We start from the raw sequence: 19,409 nt of genomic DNA, 5'->3' as shown, positions 1-19,409 counted from the left end.
ATCCAGGGCTTGGTCAGAAGATGGGTTACCAAGGCCTCTCCTCTTCCCCTGTGATTTTCCTTGGAGATGATTTGCCAGATTAGCTGGGTCTTTAGTCACTATGACTGCCCTGGATGGTGGGTGGGGGGAGGGATGCCCAGGTTCCGCACCATGTCATAGAGTAGCTAGCTTCACAGCTGACAGGGTGCCCACGTGTCCCATGAGCGGTTGGGGCTCGCCTTCCCACTCTGACCACAACAGAGGGAAGAAATACACTCTAGATTTCAAGTAGCCAGAAATACTGTCTGGAATAGAGAAGCTGGGACTATCTTGCTCAATTACTAGGCCCTTTGAGCCACGGAGGCGGCCGCTCCAGGATTAGAGGCTATGCGTACAGACTGCCTGTTGGTCTCTTCTTTTGTAAACTAGTCACTATTTAGGTAAAATAGCTTTTACATTTGTCTTTTTTTTTTTTTTTTTTGTCCAAGACTGGGACTCAAACTTGGTATCTGACCCTTCTGCTCATTGGCTGGCACTCTACCACCTGAGCCACGCCTCCAACCCCCTACATCTGTCTTAAACTATGCTAAATACAGATCTGGACCAACAAAAATTGCCTTTGCAATTCTGATGTCTGAATTGTACATATACTTCTTTAAAATTAAAACATAATGTGCATTTGAGAGACTACAGACAATGGAAATAATAATTAGATTCTTATGTAAGTAGTGTTTCCAAAACATCACTCTGTTCCACATAGACCCACCAAGATCTGGTTGCAGTAAAATATAATGTCTCAAGGAGCTGCAGTATCTCAAACTGATTGTGGAGAGCAGAGACCAGAAATAAATAAACAGATGAATCTTGAGTCTTTTTCTGTTTTGCAGTACTGGGGTTTGAACTCAGGGCCTGGTACTTGCTAGACAGGTGTTCATATCACTTGAACCATACCCCTGACCCTGGAGACTCTTGATGAGTGACCTTCTGGTCTGGAAAGCCAAAAGTTCTCTTGGACTTGGAAGTGAATTGACTTTGAAGGAATTCCCTTCTGTTCAGGGCAGGGAGATGGGTGAGGCATCTAGGCTAAGGTGGGTGGAGCGTCAGGTTCCCCAAGAATAGGGAGGAGGAATACCAGTTGTTGGGGCTGCCATACCAAAGTACTGCTGACAGGAAGCTGAACAACTGAAATGGGTTTTCTCATAGTCCTGGGGACTAAATTCCAGAGTTGCTTGGTAACATTTTACTCCCTAACTCTTTGAAAGGAAATTAGACAAATATCAAAACTAAGTGCATTTCTCTTCGTAAGTAATATACCGTTAACACACCCTCCAATATTAAGCATTGTCCCTTAGCACCACCCAACATCTAGACTCTGTTTCAGCATTATTCTGTTTGTCAGAACTGCCCTTTCTGTATTTTGAAACTGTTAATCAATGCATTAAAGTGTTAAATAGACCAGTCACAATTTAAATTTTCATTTGTTTGTATGATCTGGGAGTTAACTTTTCTGTCCCTTGATCGAGAACCATAGTTCTCAGAGTGTGTCACTATCCTTTAGCTTTTATCACTCAACACTGGCACTCTGCCACTTTGAGCCACATCTCCACTTCCCACTTTTTGATGGTTAATTGGAGATAAGAGTCTTAAGGGCCTTTTCTGCCCATGTTGTCTTTTAAATCTGTCCTCATATCTCAGCCTCCTGAGTAGCTAGAATTACTGGCATGAGGCACCACACTCAGCTTTTGATCTGGTTGTCTTTTGGAGTATTTGGGGGGGGTCTTTGTACTCAGGTCAGACTGTGGGGTTCCTCTCTTGTGAGCCTTGTCCTCCTCTTCCCTGCTCCGCCTTTACGGAGAGAGGCAGTTTCAAATTTCCAGCTCTTAGCTTTGTTTAGATTAGCTCTGTGTATTTTGAAACTGCTATTACATGCATAAAATGGGTAGTGTTATATCTTGTTAAATCCTTTATCATTTTTAAGTGTCCCTCCCTCTAGCCTTAAAATACTTTGCCTGAGATTAATGTACCCCACCCTCAGCTTTTCTTTTGGTTAGTGTTTGTGTGTATTTTTTAAAATAATAGCATGCAGTTATTTATCTAGTCTCTTACTGTCAGCCTTTTGATGGGCTTGTTCCCTCCACTTGCATGCAATGTGTTACTGATATGGTTGAGTTGTTATTTATTTTCTATTTTTCCCATCTGATCTTTGCTTCTCTTTTCCTCTTCTTCCTGATTCCTTTTGGATGATTTGTGCTTTTGATTCCTTTTCTTCCTCAGAGTAACCTTTAATTTTATTAGTTGCTATATTTTTACATGCTCACATGTTACCCGAGTGAAAGTAGTACAGTACAGGTGAGGGGCAGAGTGTCTCTCCAGGGGTGGAGGGAGTTGGCAAGACAACGCAACATAGTCTAAGGTCCCTTGAAGCCTAAATGGGCTTGAAAACCAGCTCTTACCAGCCTTCCCCACACCCTTCAGGTCTCAGATCCAGATCTGCTGCAGCTCCTGCTTACCATGCAGAGGCCCTGGGTTCCACCAGCAGCAGAGGAGAAAAGGGGGAAAGCACATCACAATGCCAGCTGGCTTCTCTGCAATGTCCTGTGGGCTGCTCTCTGGTCAGCAGCGTTCTGGTGGAGAAAGATGGCCTCAACCTGGGGGAAGGTTTGGATTAGACATGGAGTAGAGTGTTCTCCAGGCCCCACAGCCTTGGAGGCAGCCTGGGTATGCTGGTCATGGACACCTCCAACCAGTGCCCAAGTGGGCTCTACCAGAGTCTGCCCCAGATACCCCCTCATGGTGCCTCCCAGAGACCCCCACTCCATCCCTCACTGAGGATGTGCTCTGTCTTTAGATGCCTTTAGTTCCACTGGTCCCTCTGCTCTGCCACCCCTCAGGAATTTGCTCATCTCTCTGGTTTGGGTTTGGGGCTGCCTGACATTTCTTCTTTCTTTCTCTGCCACTCCTAGTGGGAGTTGGGGGGAGGGTGGTAAATGAGGGCCCCGCCTTTGCGCCGCCCCCCCCCCCCCCCCGCCTTTGCCTTGTATAAGTGGCACAGGAGGCTTGGGAGTCCCAGCCTGGCCTTCTCTTCCAGTTAGCACCAGCCTGAGATTCCAGAGCCCGTGGTATCTGATCACACTGAAGCAGGTCTGCCAAGCACTGCCATGTCCCCATCTGAAATGGGGTGATTGGGCACCTCCCTCTGGAGGCAAGGCCTCCTCTCTGAGACTAAGGATGAATACTGGTTGTTACTCTTGTCCCCCTCCTGGGACCTGTGGGTCCCCTGGGGGCCAACAGCAGTGCTTAGGAGTTGCCTTGAGATCTGTCCTGGGGACTCCTATTGTGGATCTTGAGCTGAGCTGAGACCTTGTTTCAGCAACGCAAGCACCTCGAGCCCCTGTCTGGAGGGATAGAGCCTGTAAGCTGTCCTGGCGCCCTCCCTGGGAGGGAGGCTAGCCCTGAGGTGGGGAGCCTGGCCCAGAGTGAGAAGATAGCATCTGCCCTGTCTTCTGACCTCCTAGGCCTCCCCCACCAGCGTTGCTGTGATGCGGGGCAAGCCCTAGTGGCTTGGCTTAGTGACTAGCTCACCTGTGCTTGCCTTTACCCTTGTTATAGGCAGGCCAAGGTGCTGGTCTCCCTGTGAGTGTTTGGCCTCCTCTTAATTCCCATCCGTTCCTGGCACCTGGCAACCCTGCTGAGGACTAGCCTCGGACCAACCAACAGCAGCCATGGCACAGATCAGCTACAGTCTCTGCCATCATCTTTGCATGGTGAGAGCCACTGAGCCACCATGGTCGGTAGGAGAGCTCAGACCAGGAACCCCAGGCCCATCCCTCTCAGAACCTGGAAGCAGTAGCACCCTGAACTGAAGCTTTTGCCCTGGCCCTTGTCTTCTGGGCTGTCAGCTAGCTCGAAGTGCCTGGCCTACCAGGCTGCAGCTCTCCTCCCCAACATTAGCTTGGCTTGTGTCCACTATCACACACCTTCCCTGTGGTGGGCCCACGTGTACTGTGGGTCCACGTGTGCTGTGGGTGCCTGGCTTCCAGGGAAGCTGGGACGTGCCTGCCCTGGCTATTTTTACCCAGGCTTGTCCCCACAGAGCTGTGCTTTGGCTCAGTTACTGCCTGCAGAGCGGAGTTGTTGCCAGGGCTGGGGGTGGATGAGCCAGAGCCTCAGATCCTCTTGGACTCCCTTCCTCAGAGAGCAGTTCAACTTAACACCCATTCAAGGGCATAACTAGTGTGCAGCCGAGGACCTAGCTATGGGAAGAGGCACCTGACCACTAGAGGCCAGGCTCTGCCACTTGCAGAAGTTTGGTCCCTATCCCTGCTCCAAAACAAAAGCCGAACCCACATGTCAGAGGCAAAGCATCCCAGGGGCTTGGACAGGAGTCAGAAACTCAGGATCACCCTTGGGAGTCTTCAGTGATGACGATAATAATGGTCACATTTGTAGACTTTTCATTTGTACCAAGACTGTGAGTGCTTACTTAATTCTAATCCTATCTGCAGATGGGGAAACTGAGGCACTCAGGCACTTGAGCCCACTCAGAACACATCCACCCCTCTCTCCTTTGCCATGTTTTCAGGTCCTCCTGATATGAGGCGTTGTCCTCTCGGTGGCATCCTGTCACACCGGTCCTCTTATCACTTTTACCTGAGGCTCAGAAACAGCCAGGCAGTGATTACACCAGAACTGGCCCTGGGCCTCCAGTCCTCTGGTCCCACCTTGCCAGCTTGCCATACCAAGATGCAGCATGCTCACCAGTGCTGGCTAACAGCTCCCACGGCTCTCCCGTGGGGTTCAGATGTGACGTCCCTGTGGCTCCCTGTGAGCAGGGAGCGCAGAAGTGCAGTCCCCAGAGTCCGTGGTCTCTGTACATTAGCTGCTGCCAGAAAGCACTTCATCTTGGCAGGTGTGGCTTCACGGCACCTCCCCACCAGGGCAAGCTGGTAAGGGCAGAGACCGAATGAAGCTGGATGGCAGCCCATATATAGCAGTACTGGGCCCTTTTCAGCCTCCATTGAATTCAGCCTTTGTCAGCTTCCTACAGAGAAAGGGGTGACTCTGTGCTCACATGCTGGCAGAACAGCTCTTAGAACTGGAGATGGCCCCCATGGGCAAGCTGTGTGCCTCCAGGCTCCTGGGGCCAGCTGGGGCCAGCGCTGTCCAGTCCCAGCTGGAGACTGGGTGGGAAAGTGGAGAGGGGATCGAGGGGACTGCTGATGGCTGAGCCAGAATGGCTGAGTCCTGTTTCTCCATCTCTGGGCCTCAGAACTCTGTCCAGTAATTCCTGGCCTTAGATCATCTGCCAGCCCTGGCTGCCTGGCTATCAAGACCTTTCTTGCTGGCTGGGAAGGTGGCTCAGAGGTAGAGTACTTGCTTTGTATCACTGAGGCCCTGGATTTAATTCCTCATAGAAAAAGCCAGAAGCAGCGCTGTAGCTCAAGTGGTAGAGTGCTAGCCTTGAGCTGAAGAGTTGATGGACAGTATCCAGGCCCAGAGTCCAGGCCCCACCACCGGACCCAAAAGCAAAACAAAACAAAAACAAAGACCTTTCTGGCTGACCAGAGAGGCTAGGCCAGGACTTGAGCTACTATAACTTCTAACTCTGGTGTATGTGTAAATTGTCACATGTTCTTGGGAGCAGCCTCAGAGGCTTTTTAGAGGAGAACTCAGAGGTCTCAGAGAGATGGTCACTTGCCCCAGGGTATACACCTTGGGGTACACCCTGAATGGCTGGGTCGGCCAGGACTGAGAACAAGTCTGTCAGATCCCAAAGCTTGGATCCCAGGGCTGGCAGAGGGGCATGCTCATGCACTCTGTCTCTCTTTACCTTGGGACCCTGTGGCAAGAGAAGGAGGTAAGCCTGGGATGGTCTGGGTCCCTAAGGTCAGAGCCCTGGGGAGTTAGATTGGATCACAGACAATGGCTAGGGCCACCTACTGGGGACACTGTTCCTTTCCTAAAGTCTCCCCAAAAGACAGCCTTCCTGTGCAAATTCTAAGGAGGCCTTGTTCAGCTCCAGGCCTGGACCACTCTAGACTCTGGGGCCTCTGGATGGTGACTGGGTGTTGCGTGGATGTCTTTTCACACAGGGGTATGGGGACAAGAAGGGGGAGCACTGAGGGCAGAGTCTCGCAAGCTTCCCTGCTCCCTTGCTTGCGGCACACTCCTTGTGTCTTGGGATGCCCCAATTCTTCCAGTCCTCCAGGAAGGCTTCAGTTCTAGGATCAGCAGGGTGACAAAGGGGGAACCCGACAACCTGGGGGGGGAGGGCTGCCACAGCAGATTCTATGACCAAATCAGTCTTGGATTTGTCTGGGAATGAGGCTGGCATCTTTTGTCTGCCTGAGTGGAATTTGCCTGACCACCTCAGCCAGATTCCTATCAGCTCCTCCCTCGCCCCAGCTTTCCTGTGTGCCCCGAGGCCTCCTCTGCTCTACCACACAACAGAGTGCCTGGGTGTCATACCTAGGAACAGGTCCTTACAAAGTGCACTCACCTCACTGTTACCCCTACATCCATGAAATGTGGATGCATCATTGTTAAATAGAACCAGTGAACAGCTACCAGGAAAGACAGGGCCTGTTGCCTACTAGTCAGAAGATGCTGGCACAATTGCTCTCAGAGCCTCAGTTTCCCGGTCAGGAAAATGGGTATAGTAATGGCTGTCCCAAATAGTTGTCATGAAACACAAATGGGATGATGCATGTACTCTTGACGTGCTCTCTAGAATGAGGCAGTTGCCCAGTACTGCCTATTTCCTTCGGTTTGCAATGGATGATAGCTTTCTGCTTGCCAATGATGAGCTTGCATCAGGCGTAAGATCTGATGGGTTTGGACCTATGTGGGGTCAGATCAGTGACCTCTAGGTGGAGAGCACTCTGTGAACCATTAGAGGTGGCTTTAATTACTCAATGATTGCTGTTGGTCTCCATGATCAGGGGTGCCTGCTGCCAGCCTTATTGGTCCATGGCATGGGTAGGAGCCAAGCATATTATTCACCATCCATCCTTAGCCCAGGGGTCCTGGTGGGGCTAGACCCCAGGATGGCTGCACATGTCTAGGCAGGTGCATCCAAGTGGATCTCCAGATGGCCTTAGGTATTCTGGATTCCCGTTCTTTTTTTTTTTGTCTGTCGTGGGGCTTGAACTCTGGGCCTGGGTGCTGTCCCTCAGCTCTTCAGCACAAGGCGAGTGCTCTACTGCGTGAGCCACAGCACCACTTCTGGTTTTCTCACAGACTTTCCTGCCCGGGTTGGCTTTGAACCGTGATCCTCAGATCTCAGCCTCCTGAGTAGCTAGATTACAGGTGTGAGCCACCGGTGCCCAGCTCCTGTTCTTATCTGAGGCTGCCGGAGGCTTTCTACCTCCTGCTCTAGGATTCTTCTGGCAGTCTTAGGATGAGGAGAAAGCACCTTAATGCACACCAACATGCTGGTGTTGTCTAGCACAGGCCCAGCAGGGCCAGCACTGGCCCCAAGCTCAGAAATGAAAGGCCTGGCACGCACTTACCTCCCAGGGTGCTGTGCCGCCCTCTGGCCAGAGGCTACAGGAGTAGTTTACTCAGTGGACTCACTGGGCCTATAGTACTCCGTTATTCTAGAAAGGAGGAAGGAGGCAGCTGACTTTCAGTGGCATGCCCAGGGTCATGGAGGGTGGATGTCAGCTATGCAGACTTCCTCTTCCATGCTGCTTCAGTCTTCTTCATGAGGGCCGTCCAGTGTTGACATGCACATAGTGCCTCCTCAAAGCATTGGGCTTCCTGCACAGACTCAGTGATGAGGGCTCCATTGTGCTGTCCAGATCCCCTGAAGGGACATGGCTAGCTGTGACCCTTCTCCATGGATGGCTGTCCCTAGGATGTTCACTTCCTCACTGGACTCTCAGCCAGGTGAGAGGTCCCAAGATTCTTCACCTGCCAGGCTTTCTCTTCTGTGGGATCCCAGGGTCTGGGCCTTCCATTCTTGCCATCGCTGATCCTGCTGGTACCATGGGTTCTGATGGGGAGCCCAGAGCTTCAGCAAACTGACTCTGCTCATTCTGTTGTCCCTGTCTTTCTCAGGGCAGCGACGTCTCTGGCCCCACCTTTGCTGATGGCGAGCTCATCCCCAGGGAGCCTGGCTTCTTTCCTGAAGACGAGGAGGAGGCCATGACACTGGCCCCCCCAGAGGGTCCCCAGGAGACCGACATGGACAGCCCCATGGAGAGCACCCAGGGCCTGGAGGACTCTGTCAGGGGTCCCACTGAGGAGAAGGAGCAGGGCCTTGGGAGCCTATTTCTGCCAGAGGACAAGTGAGTAAACTGTTGCTATGTGGCCTCCAGGCCAGAAACATGCTTCTTCCTGGAAGATAACTCCTGAAGGTACATGTGAAATACACTGTTGTGACTTTCATGGATATTCTGCCTGGCAGAAAGCTTTGGAATTTCAGACAGCTATACAAAGACAAGTTGGAATGACTAATGATAGGAGATTCATGATATCAGATACTTATAAAATCCAAGTTACCCTCAGGTGCCAGTGGCTTACACCTTTAACCCTAGCTACTCAGGAGGCTGAGACCTGAGGATCGAAGCTAGCCTAGGCTGGGCAGGAAAGCCTGTGAAACTCTTTTATCTCCACTTAACTACTAAAAAGCCAGAAGTAGAGCTGTAGCTCAAGTGATAGAGTGCTAACCTTGAGTAAAAAAGCTCAGGGGTAGTACCCAGGCCTTGAGTTCAAGCCAACAAAACAGCAAGAAGTTATAAAGATGTCATTATGATCTTTATTAAAAGAAGAACATGTACTATCTGTATATAAGAAATACCTAGAAAATTTACTCTTAAAATTAGTTATTTCTTGGAGGTAAATGGCCGATCATTTTAATTGTATCTATACTCAGTTATATAACCTGTATTTTCTGTATTGATCTTGCCGGACATCAGAAATGGTTTTTGTTTTGTGTTCTTGCAGTGCTGGAGGGCATTGTGCTTGCTCTGCAGGTGCTGCCCAGGAATGTGTTTTTGTTTTTGTTTTTAAAACCACTGCAAAGACTTTGGTGGGGCTGGGTGTATAGCTCAGAGGCAGAGCAATTGCATACCATGATCAAGGCCATAGGTTTGAACTGTAGCACCACAAAAAAAAAAAGAAGAAGAAGAAGAAGACCTAAGTAAGACCCGTGACCCTGTGACTTAGCAGTGCAGCAGAGTTACCTTCTAGTTTGGTGTCGTCAGACAGGAGTTCCTTCCAGTTCAGCCTGCAAGTTCAGTCTCTGCAAGTATAACGGGCTCACCACCGTTTGCCACCACTGCGTCTGGGAAGCCATGGCAGTTGGAGGTGGTGCCCTAAATAGGTGAGGAGGGGGACAGGCACTGATTGAGATATTTGAAGAGGGAAGAGGCGCTTCCAGTGTTGGTTGAACCATGAGATGGCAAACTTTTTTTTTTCTTTCTTTCTTTTTTGTTGGTCGTGGGGCCTGAACTCTGGGCCTGGGCACTGATCCTCAGCTCTTCAGCTCAAGGCTAGTGCTCTACCACTTGAGCCACAGCGCCACTTCCAGCATTTTCTGCTTACGTGGTGCTGAGGAATCTAACCCAGGGCCTCATGCACGCAGGGCAAGCATTCTACCACTGAGCCACCTTCCCAGCCCGAGATGGCAAACTTTTAATCCATTTTCAAATATAAAAATATTTTCAAAGAATAAAAAAAGGGAATTTCATGTAATTGAACCTAACAGGTTTTCTCAGTGCTCATGAGGCAGGATGCTTTTGGCATTTCCCTTGAGAGAAGTTATTGGGGATTTCTCCCTGGGGGGCGGTTTATCAGCTATTCTTCCCTACCTCCCCCACAGAACTATTGATCCCTACTAGCTGATTGTCCACCAGTTGGTGGTCCTGTGGTTTTCTGGACCTAACTACCAGGAAACAAGACAGCAGTAGGTATGGAGGACTTGGGTAAACTGCATAATAGGAAGAATTGAGAAGTTTGATCAGCAGCTCTGCTGAAGTGCAGAAGAATCCTAGGACACACAAATGACTAAATAAAATAGGGATGAGGTGCCATGAGACTTGGTCTTCAGCACCCTGTCATTAAACTGTGATCCTTAAGTAGAAATGGAGGTTCCTCGGGGGCATGGATTGAGAACTGTCGCCTACACCCTTTGGGGCTTCTTTCCCTGCTCAGCTTTCTCATTTGAAGTGTGTAGGCTCAGTGAGTTTGGGAAAAGTGAAACCTTTGAGTGCTAAGATGCAAAAATGGTTACATGGAGGCTAAAGGCCCGTAGATGTGACAGGGGGTGTGTGGTCTTCTTTTTTGTTCTTAGGGTATTTATGGACTCAGCTAGTCCCCAGTGTATCACAGGCCACATCATGGGTAACCCATGAGAGGCCCCAGAACCTGAGATCTCTGACTCATGTTCTTTGCTACTAGCTATTTTTTTTACCTAGTAGCTCATTGTTATTTATCATTTCAGAGATGTACATGTTAATTCCAATGTTGAAAAAGGCCAAACATAGTGCCTTATACCTTTAATCCTAGTTTCTCAGGAGATGGAGGTAAGGAGGATCTCAATTTGAGGCTAGCTTGGAGATTCCAGTTCAACCAATAGTTGGGTACGGTGGTACTCATTTGTTTGCCCAGTCAGATTGTAGTCCAAGCCAACCCAGCCTACATTCAAGATATTAGCTCAAAAATAAAAGCAAAAGGGGCTGAAGATATGGCTCAAGGCCCTGAGCTCAAACCCCCAGTACTGCTAATAAATAGAAAAACCTGAAAAAGATTTTTTAAAAAAGTGAGCAATGGGGGTAAAATACCCCTATCCAAGTCCTGTTATTATTTTAATATTTGTATTTTGTAGGCTCAATAGGTAGAGTATCTGCACTGCAAGAATAGTGCTCTGAGTTCAAACCCCAGTACCACCAAGTATTTTCCAATGTTTCTTTCTGTATAGAGCTTACATACTCATTTTTTAAAGTCTCAAAGTTTGGATGGATGGGTGAATGGATGGATGGATGGATGGATGGATGGATGGATGGATGGATGGATAGATGGATATATTATTTTTTATGGTGGTAAGGACTGAATCCAGGATCTTAAACATGCTAGGCATTTTACCATTTCAGCCACTGTACCCCCCCAATCCAGCCCTTTTGTCTGAATTTTGGGATTATTTTTGAGACGGTCCTACTTTCTTTTCTAAGCTGGCCTCAAACTTGCTATCTTCCTGCTTCTACCTCCCAAGTATCTGGGATTACAGGTATATACCACCACACTGGCCCTAACTTTTTATTGGTACTCATTTTCCCCACTTGTTGCCAATATTTTCCCAAGCTTTTCGACAACTGTTTGATAGTCTATAATTTAATAATTAGATTCACTAATACTAATTAACTAGATATAATTATATTATATGTAGCTGGTTCATTAAGTCGTAAGCAGTGTTGGGGGTGGGATGGGTCTCTCCTGCGGGAAGTATCTGTGGTGAGATGCTCTCTTTAGGGTGGGGCCCCCAAGGTCAGGCTCCTGCTGTCCGCAGGGCCTCCCAGCTGGGTCTCCACCCTGGCCTTACTAACTAGATGTTTTGGCCTGAAGGTCCCTGGTACACACTCCGTCCATGACGACATCAGACCTCTCCACGCACTCCTCCGCCTCACTCATAAGCAATGAGGAGCAGTTTGAAGACTACGGGGAGGGCGATGATGTGGACTGTGCCCCCAGCAGCCCCTGTCCCGACGACGAGACCAGGACCAATGTCTACTCAGATCTGGGGTCTTCAGTGTCTTCCAGGTGGCCCCATGGTCTGGGATGATATATGGGTTTCAGGAAACATGACAGACTAATGCAGCCTCATCCGGGTGGGAGTCGGGGGGAAGGTCAGGCAGGCCAGATCCTGAACTGACTGTCCATCCTCCTTGCTGAGCATAGCTCTGCTGCTGGGGTGTGGCCCTTGCATCCGAGTTGGGAGGCATGCCCCGCCCCCTTCCCATGTTGGGAAAGAAGCCCTTAACTGAGCCGGAGGCTGCAGCCCCTCCTAAGGGGAGGAGGTGAAGGCTGTGCCATCTTGCCTCCCTAGAGCTCAGTGTTAGAAGTCCTTTCAAGGAACCTGTGATCCCTTTCCACCTGCCTGATTCCTGTGACCTTGACTCTCAGTTTGCCTTCCTGTTGCATGGGTACATCTCAAAGGCCTCCTCTTTGCCAGCACTGGGGAAGGATGCTTTGTTGCTTCATTTCCACTCCCCTCCCCAGGTTATTTGGTGTCCCAGGTCTTGGGACAGCAAATAAAGTAAACTCAGTGGGGTGGGGCATGACAGAGCTCAGCTGGTCAGCAACTGAGAAAGTGACTCTCTCCTCTCCCTCCTGCGGACCAGTGCCGGACAGACCCCAAGGAAGATGCGACATGCGTACAACAGTGAGCTGCTGGACGTCTACTGCTCTCAGTGCTGCAAGAAGATCAACCTGCTGAACGACCTGGAAGCCCGGCTGAAAAACCTGAAGGCCAACAGGTGAGGCCTGGGGCCGCGGGGCAGCCCACTGTCCCAGCAGGTGAGAGCTACTCAACAGGGCTCGCCCTGGGGATGTTCCCCACAATGGGAAATCAAAGTGCTCCTTCCCAGGCCCAGGGGAGGTGACCCTTCTGTGGAGGGGTGCCCGTCCTGCACCCCTGTGTCCAGGCAGAGGCAGAGGAAACATCTGCCCAGAGCTGCTCTTCTCAGTGACTGTCCCCTCTCTGTCTCTCCAGCCCCAACCGGAAGATCTCAAGCACAGCCTTTGGAAGGTAAGGTACCCCTGGGAGCTGGCAGGTTGGGTGTTGTCCCCATCAACTTGTTCCACACCACAAACCCAGACCCAGACAGCATCCTGTGTGTGGCTGAATGAGCAGAGGGTCATCAGAGAGGCATGGCAGAGTGGCCAGAGGTCTGCTTCTGCCCTGTGTCCCCTCTTGTCCAATCGGTCTCAGGCCTGCCTCTGAGATGCCCCTGGTGCCTGTCACTACCCTTTGCTGAGTCCTCGGAGACAGAGCAGGAGTCAGGCTCCTTCATGGAGGTGTCCAGCTGGGAGAGGAGAGCCTCATGGGCCAGCTGTGTACTGGTGTGGAGGCAGCAGTGAAGATTGGTGATCAATTGGCCAGGGCTGCCAGGAGGCAGGGGAAGCTCTTCCCTGGTTGAATAAGGGCAGCCTTGGCAGCCTTTCTGGCAGCCTGCATAGTGTGTATGGGATGTACACTCAGCCCACAGTCCTGGGTCCAGACCCCAGGCTGTCAGCGCCCATCTATTCAGCCTCCGCAGCCAGGTGCCCTCCCACCCTACAGGCAGCTCATGCACCACAGTAACTTCAGCAGCAGTAACGGCAGCACTGAGGATCTGTTCCGGGATAGCATTGACTCCTGTGACAATGACATCACTGAGAAGGTGGGCCTGGCATGGAAAAAGAAGGGACTCCGTGTGTGCATGCTTCTAGGGGGAGGAAGGGGGGGGGTGTTCCAGACTGCTTTCTGGGGACTCGGAAGACACTTGCCCCTTCTTAGGAGGTAGGAATGGGGGGCATAGATCATGGACTCCACACATACCACACATAACCGCTCTTTTCATGAGCAGGGGTTGGAGTTGTTAGGGTCTGAGACTCCTAGCCTCAGAGGTGTTTTCTCCTCTGTTCCTGCTGCAGGTGAGCTTCCTGGAGAAAAAGGTGACAGAGCTGGAGAATGACAGTCTGACCAGTGGGGACCTGAAGAGCAAGCTGAAGCAGGAGAACACGCAGCTGGTGCACAGGTCAGTGGAGCTGGCTCTGCGGAGGGCTGGAGCCCACGGCGAGAAACCAGAGGAGAGGACCTCAGTCCCTCCAGCTGTGCGACCTTCACTCCCGATTCCCCATTAGCTCAGCAGCTCTAGGGTGGACCTAAGACAGGAGGTGGGATCTACCTTTCTCTCCCTCCCTCTTTCCACCTCCCCTTCTCCCCGCCCCCCTTGGTCTTTTCCTGGAGTCAAGCTCTGTAGAGGGGAGTCTGGTATCAGTGGACCAGTGGGAGGGGACCAAGCATCGCCTAAGTCTGGTCCTCTACCACATAGGACCCAAAGATGGGCCCTTTTATACATCCCCGAAGGTCAGCCTTCATGAGAGACTGGTCAGTGAGCAGTACCCCAGACTGATAAAACAAAGTAGAACACTAGTTAGTTATGTTGTCCATGAAGGCACCTGGGCCTTCCCGGGTCTGGCATGCTTGGGGCACTAGCCAAGATGTGCCTATTTTTAGTCCTGATGCTCAACAGGCTGAATTGAGGGATTGTTATTGGAGGGACTCTGGCCAGGGAGGCAGAGCAGAAAGAGGTGAGGCCTGAGGCTGTTCATCCAGCTGTGGTGCTTCACATGTCCCTCCATCTCTGTGAGACTTTGCTCCTCCTGGGTCTTCTCCAGACCTGCCTCTCCCAGCCACGTGTGACTGACATCCACTCTTGAGGTGTTATGGTGACCCTGATTCTTTGGTTAGCAAAGCTGGTGGGCCTATAGGTCTAGCAAATACACCAGAACCTCCTTCAGTAGAGTGTTAGAGGCTCTGAGGGCCCAGCGTGTCTGAGTCAGAGTAAGACCACACAGACCATGGAGCTTGCCCCCTCCCACCCCCAGAGTGCATGAGCTGGAAGAGATGGTGAAGGATCAGGAGACCACAGCTGAGCAGACATTGGAGGAAGAGGCCCGGCGACACCGTGAGGCCTACAGCAAGCTGGAGCGGGAGAAGAGCACTGAGCTAGAGCTGCTCAACACCAGGTATGTGCCAGAACCTTGCACCCCAGAACGTGCTCCCACCCCGGCAGCTCACTGAGCCTCTTATGCTAACCTCTCTACTGCTGATACATTAGCAACACATGGCATATTCCTTAGGATGCAAAAGAATGCTCATAGTAGCTCCCTCCTAGATATTAGGTAAACAACACAAAAGTCTGTCAGTAAGAGAATAGGTTTTAAAAAAGAAACCCATGAGCCCATGGCTCATGCCTGCATTTCTAGCTACTCAGGAGGCTAATATCTGAGGACTGGGATTTGAAACCAGCCTGATCAGAAAGGTCCTCATGAGACTCTTTACCTCCAATGAACTATTCAAAAACCAGAGGTAGCAGGGCACCAGTAGCTCATGCCTGTAATCCTAGCTCCTATGGAGGTTGAGATCTGAGGATCAGGGTTCAAAGCCAGCCTGAGCAGGAAAGTCCATGAGACTCTTATTGCCAATTAACCACCAGAAAACCAGAAGTGGCACTGTGGCTCAAGTGGTAGAGTGCTCGCCTTAAGCTAAAGAGCTGAGAGACAGTGCCCAGGCCCAGAGGTCAAGCCCCACAACTGACAAAAAAAAAAAAAAAGAGGTGGAGCTGTGGTTCAAAGTAGTAGAGCCCTACCTAGCTTTAAGCAAAATTGCCCAGAGACAGTGCCTAGGCCCTGAGTTCAAACACATTAAAAAGAAAGGAAGGCTGGACGCCTGTGGCTCACACCTGTAATCCTAGCTACTCAGGAGGCTGAGATCTGAGGATTGTGGTTCAAAGCCAGCCCAGGCAGAAAAGTCCACGAGACTCTGATCTCCAATAAACCACTAGAAAACTGGAAGTGGTGCTGTGGTTCAAAAGGTAGAGCGCTCGCCTTGAGCTGAAGAGTGCAGGGACAGCACCCAGGCCCAGAGTTCAAGCCCCACGACAGACAGAAGAAGAAGAAGAGGAGGAGGAGGAGGAGGAGGAGGAGGAAGGCAAGCAAGCAAGCAAGCTGGCCCTCTCCTCAGGCTGAGGCTTAGTCTGCTATCCAGGCTTGGCACGCCCCCTGCTGTCATATCCTCCCCTAACCCTGAACATTGATAGGTTGAGCCAGGGGCCCACGGCCAAAGGAAATAGAAACCTAGAGCCTACCTGGGTTTTCCATGGGCTCTCGTGCCTTATGTGTATATGTGACTTCTTTGCTGGAATTTGAGACAGGCAGGGCTAGAACTTTCCCTGGCTTAGACATCTGGGCTGGTTATTCATTAGCTTACAAGCCTTGGACATGTTGCCATCTCCTCCTTGTCTGTCCCACAGAGCCCCCCACCCCCCCACACACACACCATGCACATAGTGAGGTTGTATGAGGCCCAATGTCACCTTCACTGTGACCAGCCCCTGCCAGAGAAGACACTTCCTAGTGCACAGCCCCCCAGTGGGTGGCTCAGAGCCTCTCATTTGAGCCCAGGCTGGGCAGGGAAGGGAGCAGAGCAGTGGCTGAGAGTTGGGGCCATGTGAGATGCCTAGGGGTACCTAGGAAGGCTCTCTCCCTTGCCTTTTGAGGCAAGGCAGGTCCGAGGAAACTGGGGGATCAAGCCCCAATATAGTTTGGCAAGGAGACTTCCCAGCTCCCCTGGGGCTGAGACCCACTCTGCCACCTTTGTCACCTGATGTGCATGTTAAATTTGGACTCACGCTCTAGAAGCTGCTGTTTGCTTATCTCTGAAGCTGCGACAGCTGCTGGCCCCAGAGGGGTGGTAGAGGAGTGAGCACGCACCAGAGGAAGATGATCTGAAAGCCTCCTGGGAAGCTGCTGCCCTTTGCGTTACTCCAGGGGGCGCTGTTCACATAGAATTTGTGGATGTTGTTTCCACAGTCACACAGCATGCTTCATTTCTCACTTCCTCCACCAGCTCCCGCCACATTCCATGAGGGGTTTGATTCTATCTCTGGCCCTTGCTTGGGAGCCTCTCCTAGGGTAGGAAACCCCTAGGAGAAATGACTGCATTTTGGCAGGGGTAATACTGCAAGATTGAATGCCAGAAATGACCCTGCCACATTTCAACAGCTCCACTCATTCATGCCCCATGAAATCGCTGGAGTACCAAGTACTGAGTACTGAGTACCATCTCCTCTGTCACTTTGGGACAGCCCTTCATAAACACTGCCACAGAGGATTGTTGCCTCCACACTAATGCTGAGATTGGGAATGGGCCACAACTCTAAACAGGAAATTTATTTTTGTTTCTATACAGCTGATGCACATAGCCTTGAGATAATTTTAGGCAGTGTTGAAAATTTGTACATGATAGCAAGTTTCCTGGTATTGAACCTTTAGCTTGAGGTATCATGTCAGTACTCAAAAAGTTTCCGAGGTGCTGGGAATGTGGCTTAGTGGTTGAGTGCTTGCCTCGCATGCATGAAGCCCTGGGTCTGATTCCTTAGTACCACAAAAAAAGAATAAGCCAGAAGTGGTGCTGTGGTAGAGTGCTAGCCTTGAGTGCAGAGAGAGGCTCAGGGACAGTCCCAGGCCCTGAGTTCAAGCCCCAGGACTGGCAAAAAAAAAAAAAAGTTTCTGATTTAGGAGCAGTTTGCATTTGAGGATTAGAAATTTATAGCCTGTGTAAGTAGAGATATGGCTTAAGGGGTAGAGCACCAACTTTTAAGTTAAAAAGCAATAAGAGGTGAGGCCCTGAGAACAAGACATAGTACCATCACTCCCCCCCCCCACACACACACACACATACACAAAACTGTTTTCATTTGAGACATTTACCCTTCTCTTCTCTCGATTGATTTCTGGTATGGGTCATCGTTCTCTTGTAAGACACAGCCATTCTATCTAGATCTCTAAGACTTCTGTTCTTCTTCCCCTAGGGTACAGCAATTAGAGGAAGAAAATACTGAGCTTAAAACAACAGTGACGCGGCTCAAGTCACAGACAGAGAAATTGGATGAGGTGAGAGGCAGGTCCCAGCAATGCTAGGTCATTGAGGCTTTTCTTTTAGTTTCTGAGCGTCTGAAAATGCCCTACCAACCAAAGCAGAAGTATGTGAATAACGACTCATCTTTCTGAATTTCCAATTTTCCAAGTTTTTTATGGTGAATGTATAATACATATGTAATATACAGTACAGAAGGAATATATATATAATATACATTTACACATATATAATATACATATACATTTATGTTACATATGTATATTATGTATATTCCTTCTGTATGGGGAATTGCAGTCTTAAGAGAGAGCTAAAGGGGTTAGTTTCTATTTGGACTAACAACTTCTATTCAGTGACATCACTGAAGGATTTCAGAGGACTGAGATGTTTCTAGAATCATAGGGGACCTAGCTGTTTCTTCAGATCAGGACTTGGAGGGCTTTGTCCACGGGGGGCTGGGCTGCCTCTCCATCCGCCATACCCATGCCTAGTGTAATGCTTTCCTCTGGGAATTTATCCCTCCAACCGAGTCTCCCTGCTCCAGGAGCGGCAGCGCATGTCCGACCGGCTGGAAGACACCAGCCTGCGGCTCAAGGATGAGATGGATCTGTACAAGCGCATGATGGACAAGCTACGGCAGAACCGCCTGGAGTTCCAGAAAGAGCGGGAGGCGACACAGGAGGTGGGTCCCAGCCCTGGGGCCCCCCGGGGCCCTCAACATCGCCGCTCCCGCCAACCAGCCTGTCTCCCTCGCAGCTCATTGAGGACTTGCGTAAGGAGCTGGAGCACCTGCAGATGTACAAGCTGGACTGCGAGCGGCCGGGCAGGGGCCGCAGTGCATCTGGCCTGGGCGAGTTCAATGCCAGAGCCCGTGAGGTGGAACTTGAGCATGAGGTCAAACGGCTGAAGCAGGTGGGCCCCCAAAACTCACTGTTCGGAGGCTCTGATGAGGTGCCCAGGTCAGCTATGTGGGCTTGCTGCACAGAGGCCCCTGGGAGGAAGCCCGGAGCAGCTGCCTCCATGTTTCCCCTTCCCCTGTCCCATCTCCTCTCGTCAGCCTGATTGCAGGGCTGACCTTCCAGGCCAAGCTTTTAACTCTGGCTGTGTCCAGTGGATCACAAGCTCTCTCCTTTGTGTCCATAAGAAGGCAGTCCTTTCCTTATTGCTAGGGGTGAAGATGAGACTCAACCAGCTGCAGATTTGAGACTGGCTGGGTTGGGTTCTCTTGGAAATAGCCCCCAAGCCTGAGGCCCCACTTCATACCGTTCCTGGGAGTACTCTGGAGTAAGGGATGGGATGATGCAGCCAAGGAGTGCTGTCCAGTGAAGTCTCAGCTCAGCTCGGCCCTGCTCTAGGCCAGAGGCAGCAGCACTCTGCCCTGAGACAGAGGTGCTGGGAACCATTCTCCTGCCAGGGATTCTAAAACAGCCTTTCCTCCATCCACAAGCAGCAGCATAGTCCCAGGTGTGAGCCTTACAGGCCTGTAGGCAAGAGCTGGAGAACGGGGCTGGTAGACCCTGGAGTCAGCTATTCTCAAGAACAGTGCTTCCAACCAGATCCTACTTACCAGGGTTCCAGAACCTCCCTAAGAGAAGAGGCAAGGGTGCCAGCCCCCTCCAGGCCAGCCAAGCTCCTGACTGCTAACATGACTCTGATGCGCAGGGCTGTGACTACCCCCTCCAACACCTCTGTTCCTAGACCAGGCCCTAGTCCTTCCATCCCTGAGGCCCGGTAAAGGCCATGTCATCTACAGGCCCCTGCACTGGCCATGACTCCCAGTGAAGGG

General features: G+C 50.8%; 1 protein-coding gene across 2 annotated transcripts in view; it reads left to right on the top strand.

Moving 5' to 3' along the window:
• Positions 1 to 19,409, top strand: part of Rab11fip4 (RAB11 family interacting protein 4) — a 106,023-nt gene that overhangs the window by 79,306 nt on the left and 7,308 nt on the right. For both annotated transcript variants that reach the window (XM_070027254.1, XM_070027256.1), the window contains 10 exons: positions 8,041 to 8,270; positions 11,545 to 11,739; positions 12,321 to 12,455; positions 12,692 to 12,727; positions 13,262 to 13,361; positions 13,615 to 13,718; positions 14,572 to 14,712; positions 17,559 to 17,640; positions 18,168 to 18,305; positions 18,380 to 18,535. In XM_070027254.1, coding sequence (XP_069883355.1) covers positions 8,041 to 8,270; positions 11,545 to 11,739; positions 12,321 to 12,455; positions 12,692 to 12,727; positions 13,262 to 13,361; positions 13,615 to 13,718; positions 14,572 to 14,712; positions 17,559 to 17,640; positions 18,168 to 18,305; positions 18,380 to 18,535 — 1,317 coding nt within the window. The remainder of the gene's footprint in view (positions 1 to 8,040; positions 8,271 to 11,544; positions 11,740 to 12,320; positions 12,456 to 12,691; positions 12,728 to 13,261; positions 13,362 to 13,614; positions 13,719 to 14,571; positions 14,713 to 17,558; positions 17,641 to 18,167; positions 18,306 to 18,379; positions 18,536 to 19,409) is intronic.

The sequence above is a fragment of the Dipodomys merriami genome, unplaced genomic scaffold (genome assembly GCF_024711535.1).
Source record: "Dipodomys merriami isolate MVZ:Mamm:240054 unplaced genomic scaffold, mDipMer1.0.p SCAF_19, whole genome shotgun sequence".
NCBI lineage: Eukaryota > Metazoa > Chordata > Mammalia > Rodentia > Heteromyidae > Dipodomys > Dipodomys merriami.
This window is presented reverse-complemented; position numbering and strand designations above follow the sequence as displayed.